General features: G+C 58.3%; 1 protein-coding gene across 1 annotated transcript in view; it reads right to left on the bottom strand.

Annotated features, from left to right (window-relative positions):
- The window catches only part of SLIT1 (slit guidance ligand 1), a 65,355-nt gene that overhangs the window by 34,244 nt on the left and 13,317 nt on the right, over positions 1-17,794 (bottom strand). Inside the window, exon 4 of the mRNA XM_075026215.1 lies at positions 17,458-17,529. Coding sequence (XP_074882316.1) covers positions 17,458-17,529 — 72 coding nt within the window. The remainder of the gene's footprint in view (positions 1-17,457; positions 17,530-17,794) is intronic.

The raw sequence follows: 17,794 nt of genomic DNA, 5'->3' as shown, positions 1-17,794 counted from the left end.
ATCCACGTCTCCCTGTAATGCTCACAAGCACCCCACACCTCCACCTTCACCCAGGAGACCCAGCGAGGGAGCCACAGAGGGGGGCAGCTCCTGGGAATCCTCCCAGCTCCATAGCCACCACTGGGAGCTACGAATGGGGCGGGAGGTGGGGAGCCGCGTGGCCCTCGGCTGTGGCAGGTGATGAGCAGGGGCTGCTCTGCCTCTCAGGCACTCCTGCATCTTCAGAAATAACAGCACATCCTGTGTCCCTGGAGTCCGGGATGCCGGATTCAGATACATTTTTGGGAAAGCAACACCTGATGTCAGTGCACGGCAGGTCTGGGCAGGGGTGGTGCTGCCGGACGGCGGCGGGGGCTCTGTGCAAGGGAGGAGGGTGCCTCATCCTGGCCGTGCTCCCCCCAGACCCTCACTGTCCCTGGGGTGGGTGCAGCACCCTGATGCCCCGTCATCCAGCCCAGGGACGCATATGTGTAACCCCACATCGGGCCAGGCTCTGCATGCTAATGCTCTCCCCACAACACAGCAGGGTTGACGGTCTAAATACATCAAAGCTGGGCTTTAAACTGGCTTAAAGAGGCACCCTGATTTTAATCAGACTGCCCACGCCACTGAGGACAAGATCCCCCTGAGCCATCTGCACCCTCTCACGTGGCATCCCAGAGCCTCACAAAGCGCAGCCAAAGCCCAGACCTGCCAGAGCTGGCAGACCCGGCGGCTCTCCGGGACAGGCTCTCACCTCCATAGCTCAGGGGATGGATGCGCTGGGTTCAGGTCCCAGCCAAAGGACAGCCCTAAGCTGGGGAACAGACCCCCTTCCAGGGCTGCCACCTGCTTTCCAGGGACTCAGCAGCCTCATCCCCCTTTTTCCAGGGACAGATTAGAGCACAGGGACAGCGCGCATCGATGGCCATAAAGCCAAGGACCGTGGACTGCTTTCCCTCCCCTAGCCCCTGGAGACCTCCCGAGCTCCCCAGTCCTGCCAGCTGAAAGGCTCTCCCAGGCTAAACCCCATCTGCTCGCTGGAGCCACGACGTCTGCGGGGCCGGACGATACCTGCCGCTTCCCCGCCAAGGCACCGCAGGGTGGGCAGCCGACCCATGGAGCTGGGACATCCCCACTCACCTCCGCGACCCGCAGGCAGCTGCCTGAGCGAGCATCCCCCAGGTCGCGGGGGGCTGCAGGCAGCGTGGGGCCGGGGAGGGAGGGCAGCTGCCCACCTCCCCCGGGGAAGGCAGCGGGCAGCCGGGAGGGGACAGGCGCCAGCCAGACCCACGCCAAGAGAGGAGCCACCGCGCACGAAGGCAGCCCGGTGCCGGCCACACGCTGCTAAGGGCTGGCACGGTCAGCTGGCGGACGGGGCCCGGCAGGAACGGGGTCCCACCGCCCATTTTGCCCCCGGAGAAGAGGGTTTGCAGCAGCGCCCACCCCGCCAGGCTGCAAACAGCCTCTCCCCCTCATTATTTTTTCACCGCAAGAACTATCTTATACCTTATCAATAATTCACAGGTACAAACGATAACGTTCGCTGTCGTGGTCCGGGAGCCACATGTTCCCGGCGAGGGGGAAGGGGCCGGTTGCGATCGCTATTGTTAATGCCTGCGGAGTCGGGGGGAGGCGGGGAGGATAAATATTTAACACTGTGTCTCCGAGCAAATGTCCATGACCGAGGGCTGAACATGGGTTTTACACAGAGCTGCTCCTGCCCTTGAGAGGGTCATTAGCATGTTAAAAGCCGTCAGAGCGGGGCTGATGGAAGGGCTCTGCTGGAGGGACCGCCCCAGCGCTCTGCCCGGGGCCGGTGGGATGCGAGGGGGCTTTTTGCTGGCGAGGGAACATGGCGATCTCCGTCCTGCCCAAATTTCCCCTTTCCTGAGCACAAAGGCTGTGCTCTCAGCCAGCCGGCAAGCAGCATCCCCAGCTCTGCCTGCTGCTGCATCGGGGAGCGCAGCGGACGGGGCACCTGGGGGTACCCCGGGGCTGGTGGGTGGCCGGGGCAGTTCATTGTGCAGAGGAATTACAAAGGGGACACAAAGAGCCACACACCGCATTTTGTGTGAGCTTCCTCTCCCGGGCCGCCCGGGCCTTTCTTTTGCCATGTTGAGGGTGAGCTTTCTGTGTAAATCCCCGGGGGTGCGGGGGAGAAAAGGTGTCTTTGTGAAAGAGGCTGGACAAAAAGGGAAAAAAAAGAAGCAAAAGCACAAAACCCAGACCCAGCAGTGGCAGGCTGCAAGGACAGGAGCACAAAGATTCCCAGAGCGTGTAAAGACATTCCTACAACCGGGGGATCAGGGGTCGGCAGGCTGCGAGGACACAGGGGCGTTTGCACACACTGCCCTGCTCACAGGGGCACCGATGACTCCCCGCAGCATCCCACTGCTCTGCACGCGTTGTCCCCAAATGCGCAGCCAGGGTGGGACTTTCCCAGAGCCACATCCCCAGCTACAGACAGCTTTTGCCTTCTCACTGTCCCAGGAACAATTTCAGGGGACCAGCAGCCAGGAAAACCCCACGGCTGGACAACCTGTAAGCACTCCCTTTTGGTCTCACTGTCGTGGTCATGGCTGGCATCTCTCTGCAAAGGGATGGGAACAGGAAGGAAGCAGATCCTGCCCGGCTCTGCAGGGATGGGGGCACTGGAGGAAGAGCAGTTGTGATGGGCAAGGGAGCGGCGTAGGGGAGAGACAGCATCTTCAACCACCACCGCCATTTGCCCTGTGAACTCCAAGCCAGAGCCCTTGCAAAGCTCAGCCAGCACCTAACCAGGCAAGGTACTCTGTAGCTCATAAAATCAAAGCAAAGCCGCCTTTTCCTTTTACTGCGCTAGTAAAATATAACTCTGCCTAAGATGCTTAGACAGGATTGCAGCGCAGGGGTCGGGAAGGCCACGGCTGAACATCCCCCGGAGAGAGCGTGGGAAGACAGGCACCAGCGGATCCCCCCCGGCCTGGCTGAGCAGCAGGGGCAGCCTGGGACATCTCCCGCCCCGGTAGCCCCCCGGCTGTGGCAGCCCCATCCCCACCAGCAGACGTGCCTGCTCAGACATCGCCTCACATCGTCCTGGATGGAGAAGAGCCTCTGCAGCCGGCTTTGCTCAGCCAGCCTTGCAAAGCCGGGGTGCTTGAGGGCTTTGCAAGCAATTAAGGTCCTGGCCTGGGATGCAGGTGCTGGACTGATGTCCCCAGTGCCCAGAGAGGGACAGCGGATGGGGTGCCATCCATCACCCAGAAGGGGACACTTTATCCCCGGGACGCCTCTGCGCACCCAGCCCAGACACAGAGCCTTCCTTGGGATTCCTGCTCCAACCCTGTCCCTTCCCATTTTCACCATCAGGCAGAGAAGTACGATCTCCTTTGCAACTTCAAAGGACATCCAATCCACCTCTTCCCAGCTGAGTGTTCAATGGTTAACTGCTCTCCACGGTGAAAAAGCCAAAATTCATTCTAGTCTGAATTTGTCTGGTTTCAGCCTCCAGCTATTGAATGATTTTATGCTTTTTCTTTTCTTTTTCTTTTTTTACAAAATTAATGAGGTGCCTACAGTCAGGCTTCTCCCCATGCAGGTACACAGAGATGGGGATAAAATCCCCTCCTTACCTCCTCTTGCATACACTAAATAGGCTGAGCTTTTTAATTCTTTTCACTGGAAGGCAGGTTTTCCAGACCTTCAATTATACTGCACTTCCTCTCTGAGCACTTTCTAATTTCCCAACATCTCTCTAAACCATGGGCTCTGAAGCAGAAACAATGCTCAACAGAGGCCTCCTCACTGCCCCCCAAAACAGCAACCCCCCCAGCCCTCGGTACCCAGAGCTGCTCTGCTCATCCATCACCCCAGAAGCTTCAGCGCTGGAAGGCTGCCTCCCAAAGCATGCTGCCACGACGGCTGCTAAGTCTTTTTCAGTGTAACCGCGTCCCCCGACACTGTTCCCCGTCTTGTAGCTGTGACCTACATTTTTTTTTCCCCAGCTGCGTGACCTTGCACGAGGATGTTTTCCAGCGCCAGGTGTTTCAGGCAGAGCATCCTGCTGGACCAGCATCCCACCGGCATCCCCAGCCCTGCTCCTTTCACCTATTGGTTCATGTTTCGTTCCAAACAGAGCTCTGTGATGGTGCAGGTCACTTCTTCCCCAGCTACATCACCTACACCACCCAGCTCACTGCACACCCTCGGCTGGGTGCAGAAGGATGAGGCAACAAGAGGCCAGGAGACTTGGGGGTGGTTGGCGAAAGTCAATATTTTGCCACTGAAGATCCCAAGCCCACCGTGGCTCTGCAGAGATGGTGAACATCAGTTCATCATCATCAGACCCCCGCTGCACCCTGCCAGAAAGGCGACTGCTGCAATCCCCCCCGGGATGTCTACCAGTGAAGCACATTGTCAGAAATGCTACACTGATTTTTGTAGAATATTAATGTTTTCATCGCAATATCCTCCAGGCAAGAGTAAAATGACTTGCAGAAGTCTCAGTATATCATGTCAGCACAGTCGCTACTTATCAACCCAATTTGTCAGCTCATCAAAAAAAATGATATCAGGTTTGTTTGACGAGAGCAATTTTCCATGTGGATTGGCATTAATTATCCTTTAATTCCTCCCTGATTGCCAACTGTATCGTTATTGTAGCAGGGATCGGTGTCAAGCTGGAGGCAGAGCAGCCGGCTGCTACCCGGGCGGAGGCGTCGCAGGGATGCTCTATCATTGCTCGCCGCGCCTCGGCCCAACCAGTGCCGTGGGGGTTAATGACCTCGCCGTCACTCTCAAGGTGGCACAATGACTGATGCATAGAAAGTGTCACATCCCTCCATGCACAGCCCAGGTCCTGGCCAGGGGCAGTTGCTAAGAGACAAGACCAGGATGGAGGGAGTGAAGAAGGATGGGGGAGAGAGAGGATACGCTTTGCTGGACTCCACTGAGGCCAGATCCTGCCCCAGGGAGTGGGGGGCTTGCAAAGGCTCTCGGCATCAACACAGGTCCCGCACTTCATGGAGCAACTCCTGTGCCACAAAACCACACACAGGGCTGAAGGGGGACAGGAGGAGCCCAGCCGAGAGGGGCAGGCAGCGGGAGCTGGCAGCGCTGGGCTCGTGCCATCGGCACTGCACGCACGAGCTCCCTGCGGAGCGGCCACAGTCCTTTCCAGCCGCGTGCCTCCAATTCCCCGAGGCACAGAAGCGTGCCCCAGGGGCAGATGCAGCAACAGGCAGAGGGGCAGCCAGCCCTGGCAGCACACCAGCTGTGCCCCCAGCCCACCACAGCCAGTGCCCAGCACAGGCTCGACCCTTCAGCCCATCACCCACGTGGCTTTGCCTGTCCCTCCCGTGCTGGGGCACCTTCTGCCCCAAGGAGTGGGCTCAGACCACGGCAGGGACCTCACGCTACCCAGGCGAAGAGTTGGGTTTGTGCAACCACCCCTGCCAGGGATGGGGACTTGCCTGCCCCATGAGCCCATTTGCTCAGGCAAGAGGCAACCCTGGCCACGGGCACGGGCTGGGGCGGTCCTCGGAGAAGCCAATATTTGCTTTCTTGCTGGTTAACCCTCAAGCTGAGGAATGCGGGGTCACCACCTGCACGGCTCCCCGGGGAGTCAGTTGTGTGTGGAGGGACACGGGGATGTCCCCTTTTGGCTGCGCTATTTATTTTCTCAATATTTGTGGAAGGAAATGAGAGCCGGGGGAACACGGGGCCAAGGATGGGCCAGGAGGGCTGGCAGACAGAGCCTCGGCTGAGGGTCAGCGGGTGAGGGAAGCCAGCCAGGGCTTCCCAACCACCCTGTGCACCCCCCTGCCCAGACCCTCCTCAGTCCCTGCCTTCCGCCACAGCCCTTCTGGATCAGGAGCGCTGGCGTGGGTCTCCTGTGCCTTGCCTCATCCCCTGGCTCGGCCATCTACTTGGATGCAGCCGAACAAGCTGGAGCAAACTGCTGCCTTCACAAAAAGCCATTGCAGGGTGAGTGGGCTCATTCCCGCCGGGAGCAGGGCTTTTCCAGCTTTCAGTTGCAAAAGGTACCACTCAATGCTCGCTCCCATTAAACCTGATGGTCTCTTCTACAGCCCACTCCCCTAAGAAGCTTAAAACCCCTGCAAAATGATGAGCCATCCTACAGCACGGCCGATATTCCCAGCAGCGAGCTGGCTCGCAGCTTACGTCCTGCTCCTGCTCTCAGCCATTAATAAAACTCCAAAGCAATGACCCTGCCCATGACCCTACGGTCACTGTCAGCGACAGCGCTCCCCAGCAGCCCTTCGCTCCTGCATGCTTCATCTCACTTGGGATTGATGTGCTTCCAAGCTGGGCACTGCCACCGGACAGGCTGCAAACGTGTAGCCCTGGCACCATGTAGCAGGTGTGGAGAAGAAATCTGGCCATCAGTGGGAGGCACAGCCCTTGGACAGCCGGGGAGGGCTGTCACCATGTCTCTAATCCCTACAGGTCTAGGAAATGTAACTGGCAGGGGCATGCAGGCAATTTAGCTCCTGTCTCCGGGACTCAGTTTTCCATCTATATATAAGAAAAAATACACTGATGTCTGCTGCAGTGGGGATGTTGGAGTGACAGAGTGCCCCGAGGTACCCTAGAGCCCAGGGGGAGGGCGTCAAAGACTAAATATTATCATTCCTGACATTGCAACCAAGACTGTTGAGCAGAAACTGCCGCTCCAGCAGCGCTGCCGTGGCGGGCTGTATTTGCACTGCCAGCTAATGCCGGAGCTGAGGCACCTCCAAAAGCCGGACTCACATGCAGCAGTTATCCCCAGCCCCACATCCCCAGAGCCCACGGCGCTTGGAGGGGAGAGTGGAGCCTGCTGCACCCCATGCTCCGGGCCAGCCAGGGAAGGTTCCTCCTGTGGTGCATCTGTCTACTCGCCCTGGGCATGGTGCAGAGGCAGCCAGCACCCCAGGAGTCTCAGGGCACCCCAGTCCCACGGGCACAAGTTTGGAGCAAGCCAACCTGCTGCGGGAGAGCCAGGCAGCCGCCCGCTGTAGCATCCCGGCTCCCAGCCCCGAGCTCCTTGCCAGCAGCCCCTGGCTGGGGTTGGGGTTGCGGGGGTGTTTCCCAGTCCAGGATGCCCATCTGGAACCCATTAGGCACCTTTAATCCCCCTCATCCATTCTGGTGCTGTCTGAGCTCCCCCCCCACCAACACATACAACGCTGCCATTCAAGCAGTTAATTTAAACAAATTCTGCCCAGCCGCCACGTCGAGAAGCGATGAAAAAGCCAAACGAAGCAGCTCAAAGCCAAGGGGGGAGTAAAAAAAAAAAAAAGAAGAAAGAAAAGAAAAGAAAGAAAACCACTCGGCACGGCGGGGCTGATACCCAAAAAGACCAGCTGCATCCTCCCATCCCAGCCAGACCCAGTCCTCCCCTCTCGCAGGCAATCAGATACCATGCGGGCTGTGTAATTGGATGGCAAAGGATAGAGAGAGACATCTTAAAGCTTGGGTCTAATCTCATTAACACCCGGCTGCGGGGATGCTGTGAAATCGTAGGATGCAGGAATGAGCAACATGCTGCGCCCGTGGGGAAGAGAACAAGCGAGCCGGAGCGGGACGGCAATGCTGGGAGGTGGAAATGCCTCCGGTCAGAGAGCAAGAGCTGGAAACGCCACTGAGTCCCGGGAATGCAGCCACCCTCCCCTGCTTGTTCCTCGCTTGCTTGCTCCTGTTTACCCCACAAGCACAGACCCCCCTCGCTACACTGCCCCAACTTTGTCCCCATGATTAGTAATTAATAGCGCTGACAGTAATAGCCCGGCTGCGCAATGGAGAGGAGCTGCAATGGAGCAACCTTGGGGTGAAACCCCAATGCCAGGTACCTGCATCCCAACCCTACACCCTGTGCCATGTGCGCACCAGCACGGCACACACTGATTTTGCATTTCCATCATGCTTGCCGGGGACCGGCACGTACCCAGCAAAACGCGCGACCGCGCGTTTTGCTGGGTACGTGCCGGTCCCCGGCAAGCGGGATCGCCAGCCCCCGGACAAACATCCCAAAAGGGTCCCGTGATGGTGTCGACCCCCAACCTGCATCCCCAGGCCCCCGTTGCCGAGGCGACCCGCAAGCCCGCGTCGCATAGCGACGGGCCAACGACGGCCCCTGGGAAAAAGCATCCCAGCCCAGGGGTAAGGGAGGGGGGGAATGAAGCGCCCACCCACCTGTGGGGCTCGGAGCTGGACAAAAGCCCCTTTGAGTGCCATACCAGGAATGGGAAGGCGGAGGGGGGGGGGACAGGGCCAGGACTCCTGGGTCCCCTTCCCAGTTCTGCCATAGGAGGGGTCTACGGATGGAGGACTTCCCAGCTCTGGGGCAAGAGGCACTTTTTGGGAGCTTTTCCTGTGCTTTCCACATTTAACACTCTGTTCATGAAGTGGGGTTAATGTCCCTCACTCCTCTGTAGGATCCCAAAATTACTATTTCCCAAACACTCAAGAGGATGGTCAAGCTCTTCCCACCTGCACCTCCCAGAGAAACCTCTCTCCTCCAGCCCCAGGCCTGGAAAAAGCCTGAGCAACTTTATTTCTCTCCAGGCAACTCTGCCCCAAACACCACCCTCCATCAGAGGGGTGGCGAGGGCCAGAGGGGGAGAAGGGGGGGGCAAGGAAACCATTTTAAACCATCCCTGCCGTTTCCTGCCTCCCGGTTTACAGAAAACAAGACAGCAAGACGTCTTTGGTTACCAACAGCTCCCTGAGGAGCAGTAAAAATTAATCCAGCTTTTCCTGTCCTGAAGGGAAATACAGACACAAATGGGAACCAAAGCCTCTGGGGGCAAAGGGGGTTGCAAAAACCATGGAGGGGCCAGGGGAGGCAGCCGGTAAGACCCCCTAATCCATGTGCTGCTTAGTTCTGGCAGGGCAGTGGGGGTCCTAACCACAGACGTCTGCATTTCGCTGGTTAAGTGAGGATAAGCCTGAGATGATAATTAATTTAACACAGATGAGAATCTGGGAAATGAATCCCCACCTCCCCAAACCCACCCCCAACACGCTGCCGGCCGGGTTTCTTTGCGCAGGGATGCCGACCGGCACACACAGGGAAACGGGCTTTCCAAACCGGGATGCGGCCAGCCCACCCCTGCGGGCGGGGGACAGCTTCCCCTCGGCAATGCCTACAAGCCGCACCAGGACTCCCTCTGGGCATGAGAAGGGGCATCTTCCCCGCTCACATACATTTGGTCTTTACAGCACTTCAGCGCTGGGAAAATTACTCACCTACTGCAGTGGGTAAAGCATCCCGGTGCCCCAGGCAGCCTGCTTGGGCAAGAAGCTGGTGCTGGCACCCACCAAGCTGAGCTGCTGGTGTCAGGGCTGCAGGCTGCGTGGTCCAGCACCGATGCCGACAGCACCACGGGCCCCTCGGGAGCAGCAGAGAAGGGACGCGGCACAGGCACCGTTGCAGGCAGCAGTCGGAAGCAGTGCTGGAAACTAGTGACAGCTTGTTTTTGTGGCAGCCCCAGCAGGAGCGACAAGGGGGCCCGGCACCCATCCGCAGGAGAATCAACCAGCAAACACAGGTTAATTACCTGGCTCTGCACATTAACACATCTGTGGGATACGTGTGCAGGGGTGCCAAGTTATAACTTACCCTAAAATCACCGCTTAAAACTTTTTTCTTCCACATCCTGGAAGTCAAATTACCAAAGGCTAATTCTGCTCATGATACTTTAATATCACTTTGAACCTTTCTGCTATCTGAGCCGTGAAAACAGGAGGAAGGAAATGCTTTTATTCTGCTCTCAAAACATATGGACAAAGGGATTGGCTCCTCCAAGTGCTCTTTTAACTCTTTCAGGGGACCAAAGGTGGCCAAGGGGTGAATGTGGCACAATGCAGGCAGTGAGCCGCAAGGCAGGGAGGGAATAAATAATTCCCCTGTGTTTTAATAGCTATGTAATTAGCACTGCTGCCCAGCATTAGGAAGACTTGATTTTCCATTGCTTTTTCCCATGGGTTGCAAATTCCCATTGGCTGGTGTGGCAGGGATCACTGGGGAGCTGGGCAGGGATGCTCTGTACGATGCCATGTGGAGGGGGCACTTTGCAAAAAGGGGCAGGGGGCTGGAAGCTACACCTCACTACAGACCCAGACCCCTTTCCTTTAATGCCGTTACAAAAGCCAAATCCAAGCCTGCACCCAAAGCAAGACCGAGGGTGCGCCCGGCAGAGCTGGCAGCTCGAGGAGGGAGCTCCAGGAGCAGGGCTCAACCCCACGCATTGCCAGGGAAACCTTGGAAGCGGCTCAAGACCCAGAAAGCCGGAGCCGGCCGTGGGTCAGGAGCACAACAGAGTGCACGGAGGGAGGGGGCAGATTATCTCCAGGCAGCCGGCTGGCAATGCCCGCTCCTGGCAGCACCGGCTTGCCGGCAGGATAATGGCACAGAACAGAGCTGGGGGCCGGGGCACCCCTGTGCAGGGTCTGCACCATCAACCTGGTGGGAGGGGGCCCGGGCTGGTGGGAAGCAAAGAGGGAGGCTGCTTGGCAGCAGGTCGGGGCATGGCAGCGACTCTCACCCTGGCACTCCTGTGTCTCCAGAGACTGCAAGTCAGGTCTCAAAAAGCTTATGGAAGCACTTAAATCTAAAAAGGTCTTAAACAAGTGTTTAATTCGTGAGGCTTTGAGGCTTGGCTGTACTCAGGATCCCCCAGGGAGTCTTTCTGGGGCACCAAAAAAAAGCTGAGGTCTGTGGCACATTAACGATGGAGGAAGAAGGGGGAGAGCGAGCAGGCAGCGAGCAGCTCCCCGCACAACAGTGCCACTTCCCAGCAGGGACACCCAGCACAAAACCCCAGAGATGTCCTTACTGTGCCCATAAGGATGTTGTCCCCATGGGGACAGCAGTGCGAGGGCACGCAAACCTGCCTCGGCTTGGCCCCAGTGCAGCCCCCTGAGCCCCCCCCCGGAGACTGGGGGTGCCAGCCCCAGCCCCTCGCTGCCTGCCAGCCTGCCGGGGAGGGGGCTGGCCGCCTGCCTGCCTGGCAGCATCTTTTCCTAGGTAACCTCCCCACCTATTAGTGGCACATTTGTTTCCCCGCGTTTCCTTAGAGCTGTCATGAGCCACACTGACTCTTTGTTCCCGGGGGCTGCGGAGAGGCCTCCCTTCCCCCTCCCCGTCCCCCCCGGCTGGGGGGGGGGGGAAATCTTGCAGTGCACAGACCCTGCAGTCCCCCCCCAGCTACTGGGGTAAACACGCTCCCCTTCCTGATTGGTATTCGGGGGGACACGTCCCAGCCCGGCCCCCCCAGCCCCACTCTGTCCCCGACAGAAGAGGCTTTGTCGGGAGCGCGAGGGGGTACGGCACCCAGAGTCGAGGGGACAACGGCCGAAACGTGGGCACGGTGACAGCGGGGACACTTGGCCCTCACCCAGCAAGGGGAGGGGGATGCTGCTGGAGGGGGGAACTGGGACAGAAATGCGAGATGCTGGGGAAGGGGAAGCAGGGACGTTTGCTCCGAGGGGGGGGAGCTGCTCTCTGCTCCGACCTCGGCACTTTGCTCTTGGGCCGCGGAATCCTGCACAGGGACACCGGCACACACGCACCTGTGCAAGAAGCAAAGCGGCAAAGGGGCACGCGCCCAGGGAGCCGAAGCCACCCCGCTCCAGCACGGAAAGATGAAAACACAACGCCGTGCCCGTAGGCCCCTTCCCACGCAGCGGCTGCAGGCTCCCAGGCGCACGCCGAGCTTGCCGGCTGCAGAACGACCACAAAACCTCGCCGGAGGTAGCGAACCTCAGCCAAAGCCCCAACGGGAGTGGCCGTGGGAGGACGGGGCGGGTGTCTGGCACAGGAGAGCCGGCGCGCAGCCAGAGCCAGCCCACCACCACGGCAGGATTTCCAGGGAGCCAGCGTGCAGGCAGGCACCGAAAATCCCCCACCAGATCAAAACCGGGGCTTGGGGCAGGCAAGTCCCCCAGGCTGGGAGGGGGGAGCAGAGCTGCGGCACCCGCATCCCCCGGTGAGCATCCCCCCCGCACCCACACCTGCCACTGCAGAGGCACGGGACTGCTCCTCTGCCCAGCCGCCACCGAGCACGCGGTTTTTGTCCCAACATTTCTCCATCTCTCCCTTTCCTATCCGGGGGTTTTCCCAGTACAGCAGCAAGAGGAACGGTCACTGATACAGTCTCGCAAGCAACACCTCCCACGCACAGCCAGCCCCACTCGAGCAGGGCCTGTTTTGTTATTCCTTTCTCCGACAGCTCCTTTTTCACTTGTCACCCTGTTTTGCTACTACTCAGCTCACAGCTTCCTCCCGCGTGGTTGTGGTCCTCTCCTTCTTGAAGGATGTCATTTGCATTTTCTCAAGTTATTTAGCAGCGCTCCATTTTTCTCTGCTTGTTTTTCTAAAGGCAATTAGGGCTGGGTTTGGCCAGATGCAGGGAGGGTGCGAGGCACCTACCCCAGAGCTCACCAGAATGTAACCTCTCCTGCCCGGGCAGCACACCCAGTTGCAGTCCTCTCTGCAACTCAGTTCAAAACTCCCTCATCACTCAGATCTTTAAATACCCCTGGTCCAGAGGTGGTCTGGATCAGCCCCTGGTCTCTGTCTCAGCTCCCAGACAGAACTAAGTGCAGGGCATCACTACTCCTCAGCAGGCTCCGGCCGCAGGAGGAGAGTCTCGCAGGAGCGTGACAGTCCCCCCAGCTCCTACAGCATTTCACATGTCCCCAGCTCAGAAAGCCACCGGTCCTGATTGAGATGTTAATGCTGTTTCCAGGGAGCCCCTGCCCTTACAGATGGGAGAGCAGCACCACGGCCCTTCCCCCTGGGCTTGGCTGCCAGCTCAGAAGCGGCACCGTCTCCTCCACCATTTTTGCTGGCGCGGGTCCGACAGGAACCGATGGGCTGCAGCCCATGTCCTAAATCTTCCTCATTCTGGACACAAGACCTTTTCTCCCTACTCTCTGCTCATCCTCTCTCAGCTCCCACTCTGCTGAGCATGGAGCAGCTGCTGCGGCTTTTGGCGAGGGAAACCTCTGGGCGGCCGCTCCTGGGGGGATACATCCAGCCGGGATTGCTGCACCCCTGCGGGAGCATCTCCCCAGAGCTCCCCACAGCTGAGCACGCACCTCTCTGTTCTTCCCTCGCGCCAGCTCGGCTTTCCCTTGGAGAAAACCATTTATTTATAGCCATCCTGGCTGCCTTTAGCACATTTCGACAGCCCACGTCTTTGCCTCCCTGACGATGCGCCCGCAGCGTTTCTGTTCTCAGCCTGCTGCTATGGCCATCCCAGCCTCCTCTCTCCTCCTCGCATCCCCCACCCAGCACCCCCAAAGGGACTTAAAAACGGCTTCAGGAGGAGGTTTTAAGGGAAGGTGGGGAGAGAGGGGAGACAAGGCTACAAAACTCCTCTCCCATCCTTCCCCCATCCCTCCCAAGGGAGGGGAGAGAAACTCAAAGGCTTGGGTTGCCCCTCCCAAGGGAAAAAAACAACTCCTGCCAGCTCGGCAGAGATGCTGAAGCGAGGTCTGCCAGCACACCCCTGACTCCTGGCGTGCCGCAGGGCTGCACCGGGGCACCGGTGCTGAGCCAAGATGTGCACGGCTGCGGGGCACCAGAGATCACCGCTGGGCAGTGCAATAGCAGAGGTCACCTTCTTGCCTGGGTAATCCTCGATGGAAGGGAAGATCCATTTTTTATCAGCTCTCCACCTTGCAGGAGACGTGCTCTTCCCCAGCAAGCTGTGGGGGGGACCCCGGCCCCCCCCAACCCCACAATGCTTTGTTCTTCCGTCCAGTGCTGACAGTTTAATTAAACCCAGTTTGAGATGGGGTCACCAGGGTCAGGCGCTCTCCAGTGAAACCTCAGATCAACACCATTTCCAGCCACCAGGACTGCTTAATGAGTTATCCGCTCATTGCGGCAGATATAAATAGGAAGGCCATGCGGAGAGTCCTCCTGCCTCCCAGCCCCTCTGCCGAGGCACTGGCACAGCCCCCCCAACCCCACCATCTCAGACCAAGACGGGCTCCGGGCAGGCGTCAGCTCAGTATTCCCAAATACCAAGGGGAAAACATTCTTCTCCAGGCGTCTCACCTCCCCCACGCCCTCATGTGAGGTTTGCTTTCTGCTGGCCTTTTCCTGCCATTCCCCAGTTTATTTAAGCCCCGACGGATCAGGTTTAACTCCAACCCTTTCCATTATCCCAGTGCACAAATGCTCTTTATAGCCGAGATCCAAGTAACTAATTGCAGCTTGAGCCGGGCTGGGAGACCACAAAGCACCACCAACGTGGATTAGGCTTTGACACTCAGACCCAGGAGGCGGACAAACAGCTCTCCATCCCGACCTGAGCCTCAGGTCCTCCCTCTGTGCTTGTGAGGTATTTCCATGAGGCTCGAGGTACAGTGGAAAAGTGCTCTATGGGTATCGCATACCCCACATTCAACAGACTTGCCTTAACCTGCTGCCGTGTTACTGATGTGTTGCTGAAGATGCATCAAGACTAAGGCTAGAAGAGGCTGGAGCGTCCAGGCCAGCACCCAGGTACCCATCTAAGCAACCCCCACTGGTTCCTGCATCCACCCCTGGCTTTCTGCCTCAGCTGCCACCCACCTGCCAGACCCAGCAGCCTCATTTCCCAGCTAAACAGATCTCAGCCTGACTCGTTCAGCCAGTTTCTGCTAATTCAAGACCTCCCAGTATCAAGGTGCAACGACACGAGGACCTAGCAGGTACCTCCGGGAGCTTGAGGAGAACGTCGTGGGTGGCCGCAGCGGGCAGGGCATGGGGGGCACAGGCACTGCTTGCTGGAAATGGTTTGGAGACCAGGATCTGCAAGAGCACGGTGCTGCTAAAAGTCCTCTCTTCCCATCCCATCCCATCCTGACCAGCACAGGTCCCAGCCTGTCTCCGGGGCAGGGAGAGGCCACAGAGCCACGGGGCCACCCCAGATCCATTTCACCCGTTAAATAAGCGCAAAGCCTGGCGGAGAGGCTCCGATTTCAGTTCAAGGCAAGCTGATTTCAATTTAGCTTAAACCTGCTCCCCACTGACTCATATCCCTGTAGCCTGAGCCAGGTTTGTGGCAATTTAAGAGCGTCCTTATGACCTCCCACACTGGCCGGACTAGCACCGGTCCAGTTCCCACCTCCTGTTAAGCCAGCGTGATGGTGTGTCTAGACAAGGTCTGGGCACCCCCTGCTCTGCTGTACCCCCCAAACCATCCTTGGGCATCTCAGCAATGGGCAGCCACAAGGAGAAGGAGCAGCAGGTCCTCCGGCACGCAGGGCTTTGCTGCCCAAACACAGCACCTGAGGCTCTTCCTGAGCAGCGGCTCCTGATGTGCTCCCCAGGCAGACTCCAGCACTACATCCCTGCCCTCACTAACGCAGGCAGCATGTGGGGTAACATGGTGCAGAGAAGGATGGCAGGCAGCTCAGTGTGTCCCCCATCCCCAACCCCACAGCTTGTCACAGAGACCGTCTGCTCTGAGCGTGCACCAAAGCTCCCCAGGACACGGCACCACCTATAGCTGAGGGGCTGCAAAAATCTAAGCCTGCTCACACAGCCCCAGATTACACAAGAAAAGCTCCAGGTGCCGGTGTCCAGGTGGTGGCTGTCACAGCAGAGATGGTCAGAAAACAGCTTCAAGGCAGGGCAGGAGGGAATAGGTTCAAGAAAACCACCACATTGCAGGAAGCAATAGAATAGCAAAGCAACAGGCAGAGGCTGAAATGAAACTGTGAACGGGGGGGGGGCTGCAAGAAGCATCTTGCACATCCCTCCTCACCCATGGCAGTATGTACGGCCCCAGCTCCACACGAGCCTGGGAGCTGCGGAGGGGCACACCGCACAGCCCACCCGGGAGGCTGTCCTTCTGCATCTCCCCAATGAATTGTTGGGGTTTGCTTTTTGAAAGAGCCTGGTATTAAAATATAGAGAAGATTAAAAGGGAAAGATTAATGTTTGTAAAATAATTCTCTCAACTGTGTTTTTGTTATGCAATGGGCAGCTGGAGGAGGATGGGCCCTTTCTGGCACCTCGATACGGCACAGCTGAGCTCAACAAATGCCATTCGATAATTAATTGAACGCCTGTGCTATCAGCTGCCATTACCTAGGCCCATCTTTGGCACAGGCCCACCATTTCACACATCCCACGCTGGCAACCCACACAGCATTTTAACCCTTCATTACACTGCCTCCGGCTGGACTCCAGGACTGACTCCCTGGCACTGTCAGAATAAACCGGTATCACTGCTGAGCAAAACGGCTCAGCCGCAGCCCGCCTGCGTGGGCAGGGCTGCTTGGCCCTGACATGGTCATGCCTGTCCTGGCAATGTCTCAGCCCATTCAATTATTTCATCCACTCCTACCCTGTGCCGGCAGGGACCTGGCATCCTCATTTCACAGCTGAGAAATGGAGATACAAGATGCAGTAAGCAGAGAGCTTGTGTCCCAGCCACAACTACCCTGCTCCTACACACTGCAAATCAGCCACAGCGTGTAAGCATCTTCTCTGAGAGATGGAGAGCACCCAGCCCCAGTTTGGCATGCATCTTCTCCTCCTCACAGCCCCCTTCCCAATGTACGTGGTGCCTGACATAGCTGAGAGCTGGTAAATGCTTTGTTAAGAGGATTTCCTGCAGTTTGAAAAATGCTGCTGTTGCCCGAGCAAAGCAGCCCCGGACAAGGGAAAGCCAATATGGAAAAAGGAGTATTTATCAAACCCCAGCAGCCCTTCCCTGGCAGCCTGCTGCTGCACAGAGGGAAGAGGGGTCTGCAGAGCTGGGGCTTAGACAACAGGAGATGGTCCCTGGGGGTGCTTCTGGGGTGCAGAGGGACAGGCAGGGATGGAGGCAGGCAGGGCTGTGCGGAGAAGGGGCAGCAGGCACAAGGGGCTGGATCTGCCCCAGGCTGGGCTTCCTCCTCCTTCCCCAGGCTGCCCTGGACACCAGCAAAGAGGCAGCTCTGGAGTGGGGCCATGGGGCTCTCCGGGCCCTGCAGAGGTCTCTCTGGGCAGGATTGACCCCTGGGGACATCCCCCTCACCCTCCCTTCATGACAACCTGGTCTGGGGCGTAAGGGCACCCCACCCCAGAGCCTGTGGTCTACACCCAGAGAGGAGGCTGCGGGGCTCACAGCAACTCTGCAACTGGCACTGTGCAGGCACAGCCCAGCTTAGCAGCGCCAGCCCCAGCCCAAACTTCCACCACCTCCTTCCACATCCCCATGCACCACAAGGACATTTAACACAGTCTTTAACAGCACTGGTCTCAGGCCTTCTGCAGGGCAAAGCCAATTCCCTGCCATGCTGCATGCTGGGGTCGCTCAGAAACAGGGTGCATTGCCCTGCCATGCACCAGGCACTCACAGGGACAAGACACCAGTAACCACCAGCAAACTCTCCCCAGAAACAGCACCCTCCCAGGATGTCAGTGCCCCTCCAGACCCCATCGCAGCCCCAAGCAGCCCCGCAAGCAAGCCCATACCACCCACCGGCATGGAGGGTACTTACAGCCGTGACAGCGCCTGGTTGTTCTGGAAGAGGAGCTCAGGCAGGCTATGCAGCTGGTTGCGGTTCAGCCGTCTGCAGGAAAAGAAGAAAGGGTCAGGGTTTCAGGGGCAAAGCAATCACCCCACCTGCAACCCAACTGGCAGCTCTGGGCACAGCCGGGGTGCTTTGGCTCGCTCAGAGGGGCCATTACAGAAAAGCATCCCACCTGGCAAGGACACCCCTGTCCCACCCACGGCACTCCCAGGCAGGGGCAACCAACGGGGCATTAATAGACTTACTCACAATGTTGTAATTACATGCAGACAGGACTCCAAGCTGTTAACTGCTGATTGCTGCT

This window comes from Buteo buteo, chromosome 4 (genome assembly GCF_964188355.1).
Source record: "Buteo buteo chromosome 4, bButBut1.hap1.1, whole genome shotgun sequence".
In the NCBI taxonomy this organism is placed as follows: Eukaryota; Metazoa; Chordata; class Aves; order Accipitriformes; family Accipitridae; genus Buteo; species Buteo buteo.
Note: the sequence above shows the minus strand (reverse complement) of the source record. Positions and strands in the feature narration are given on the sequence as shown.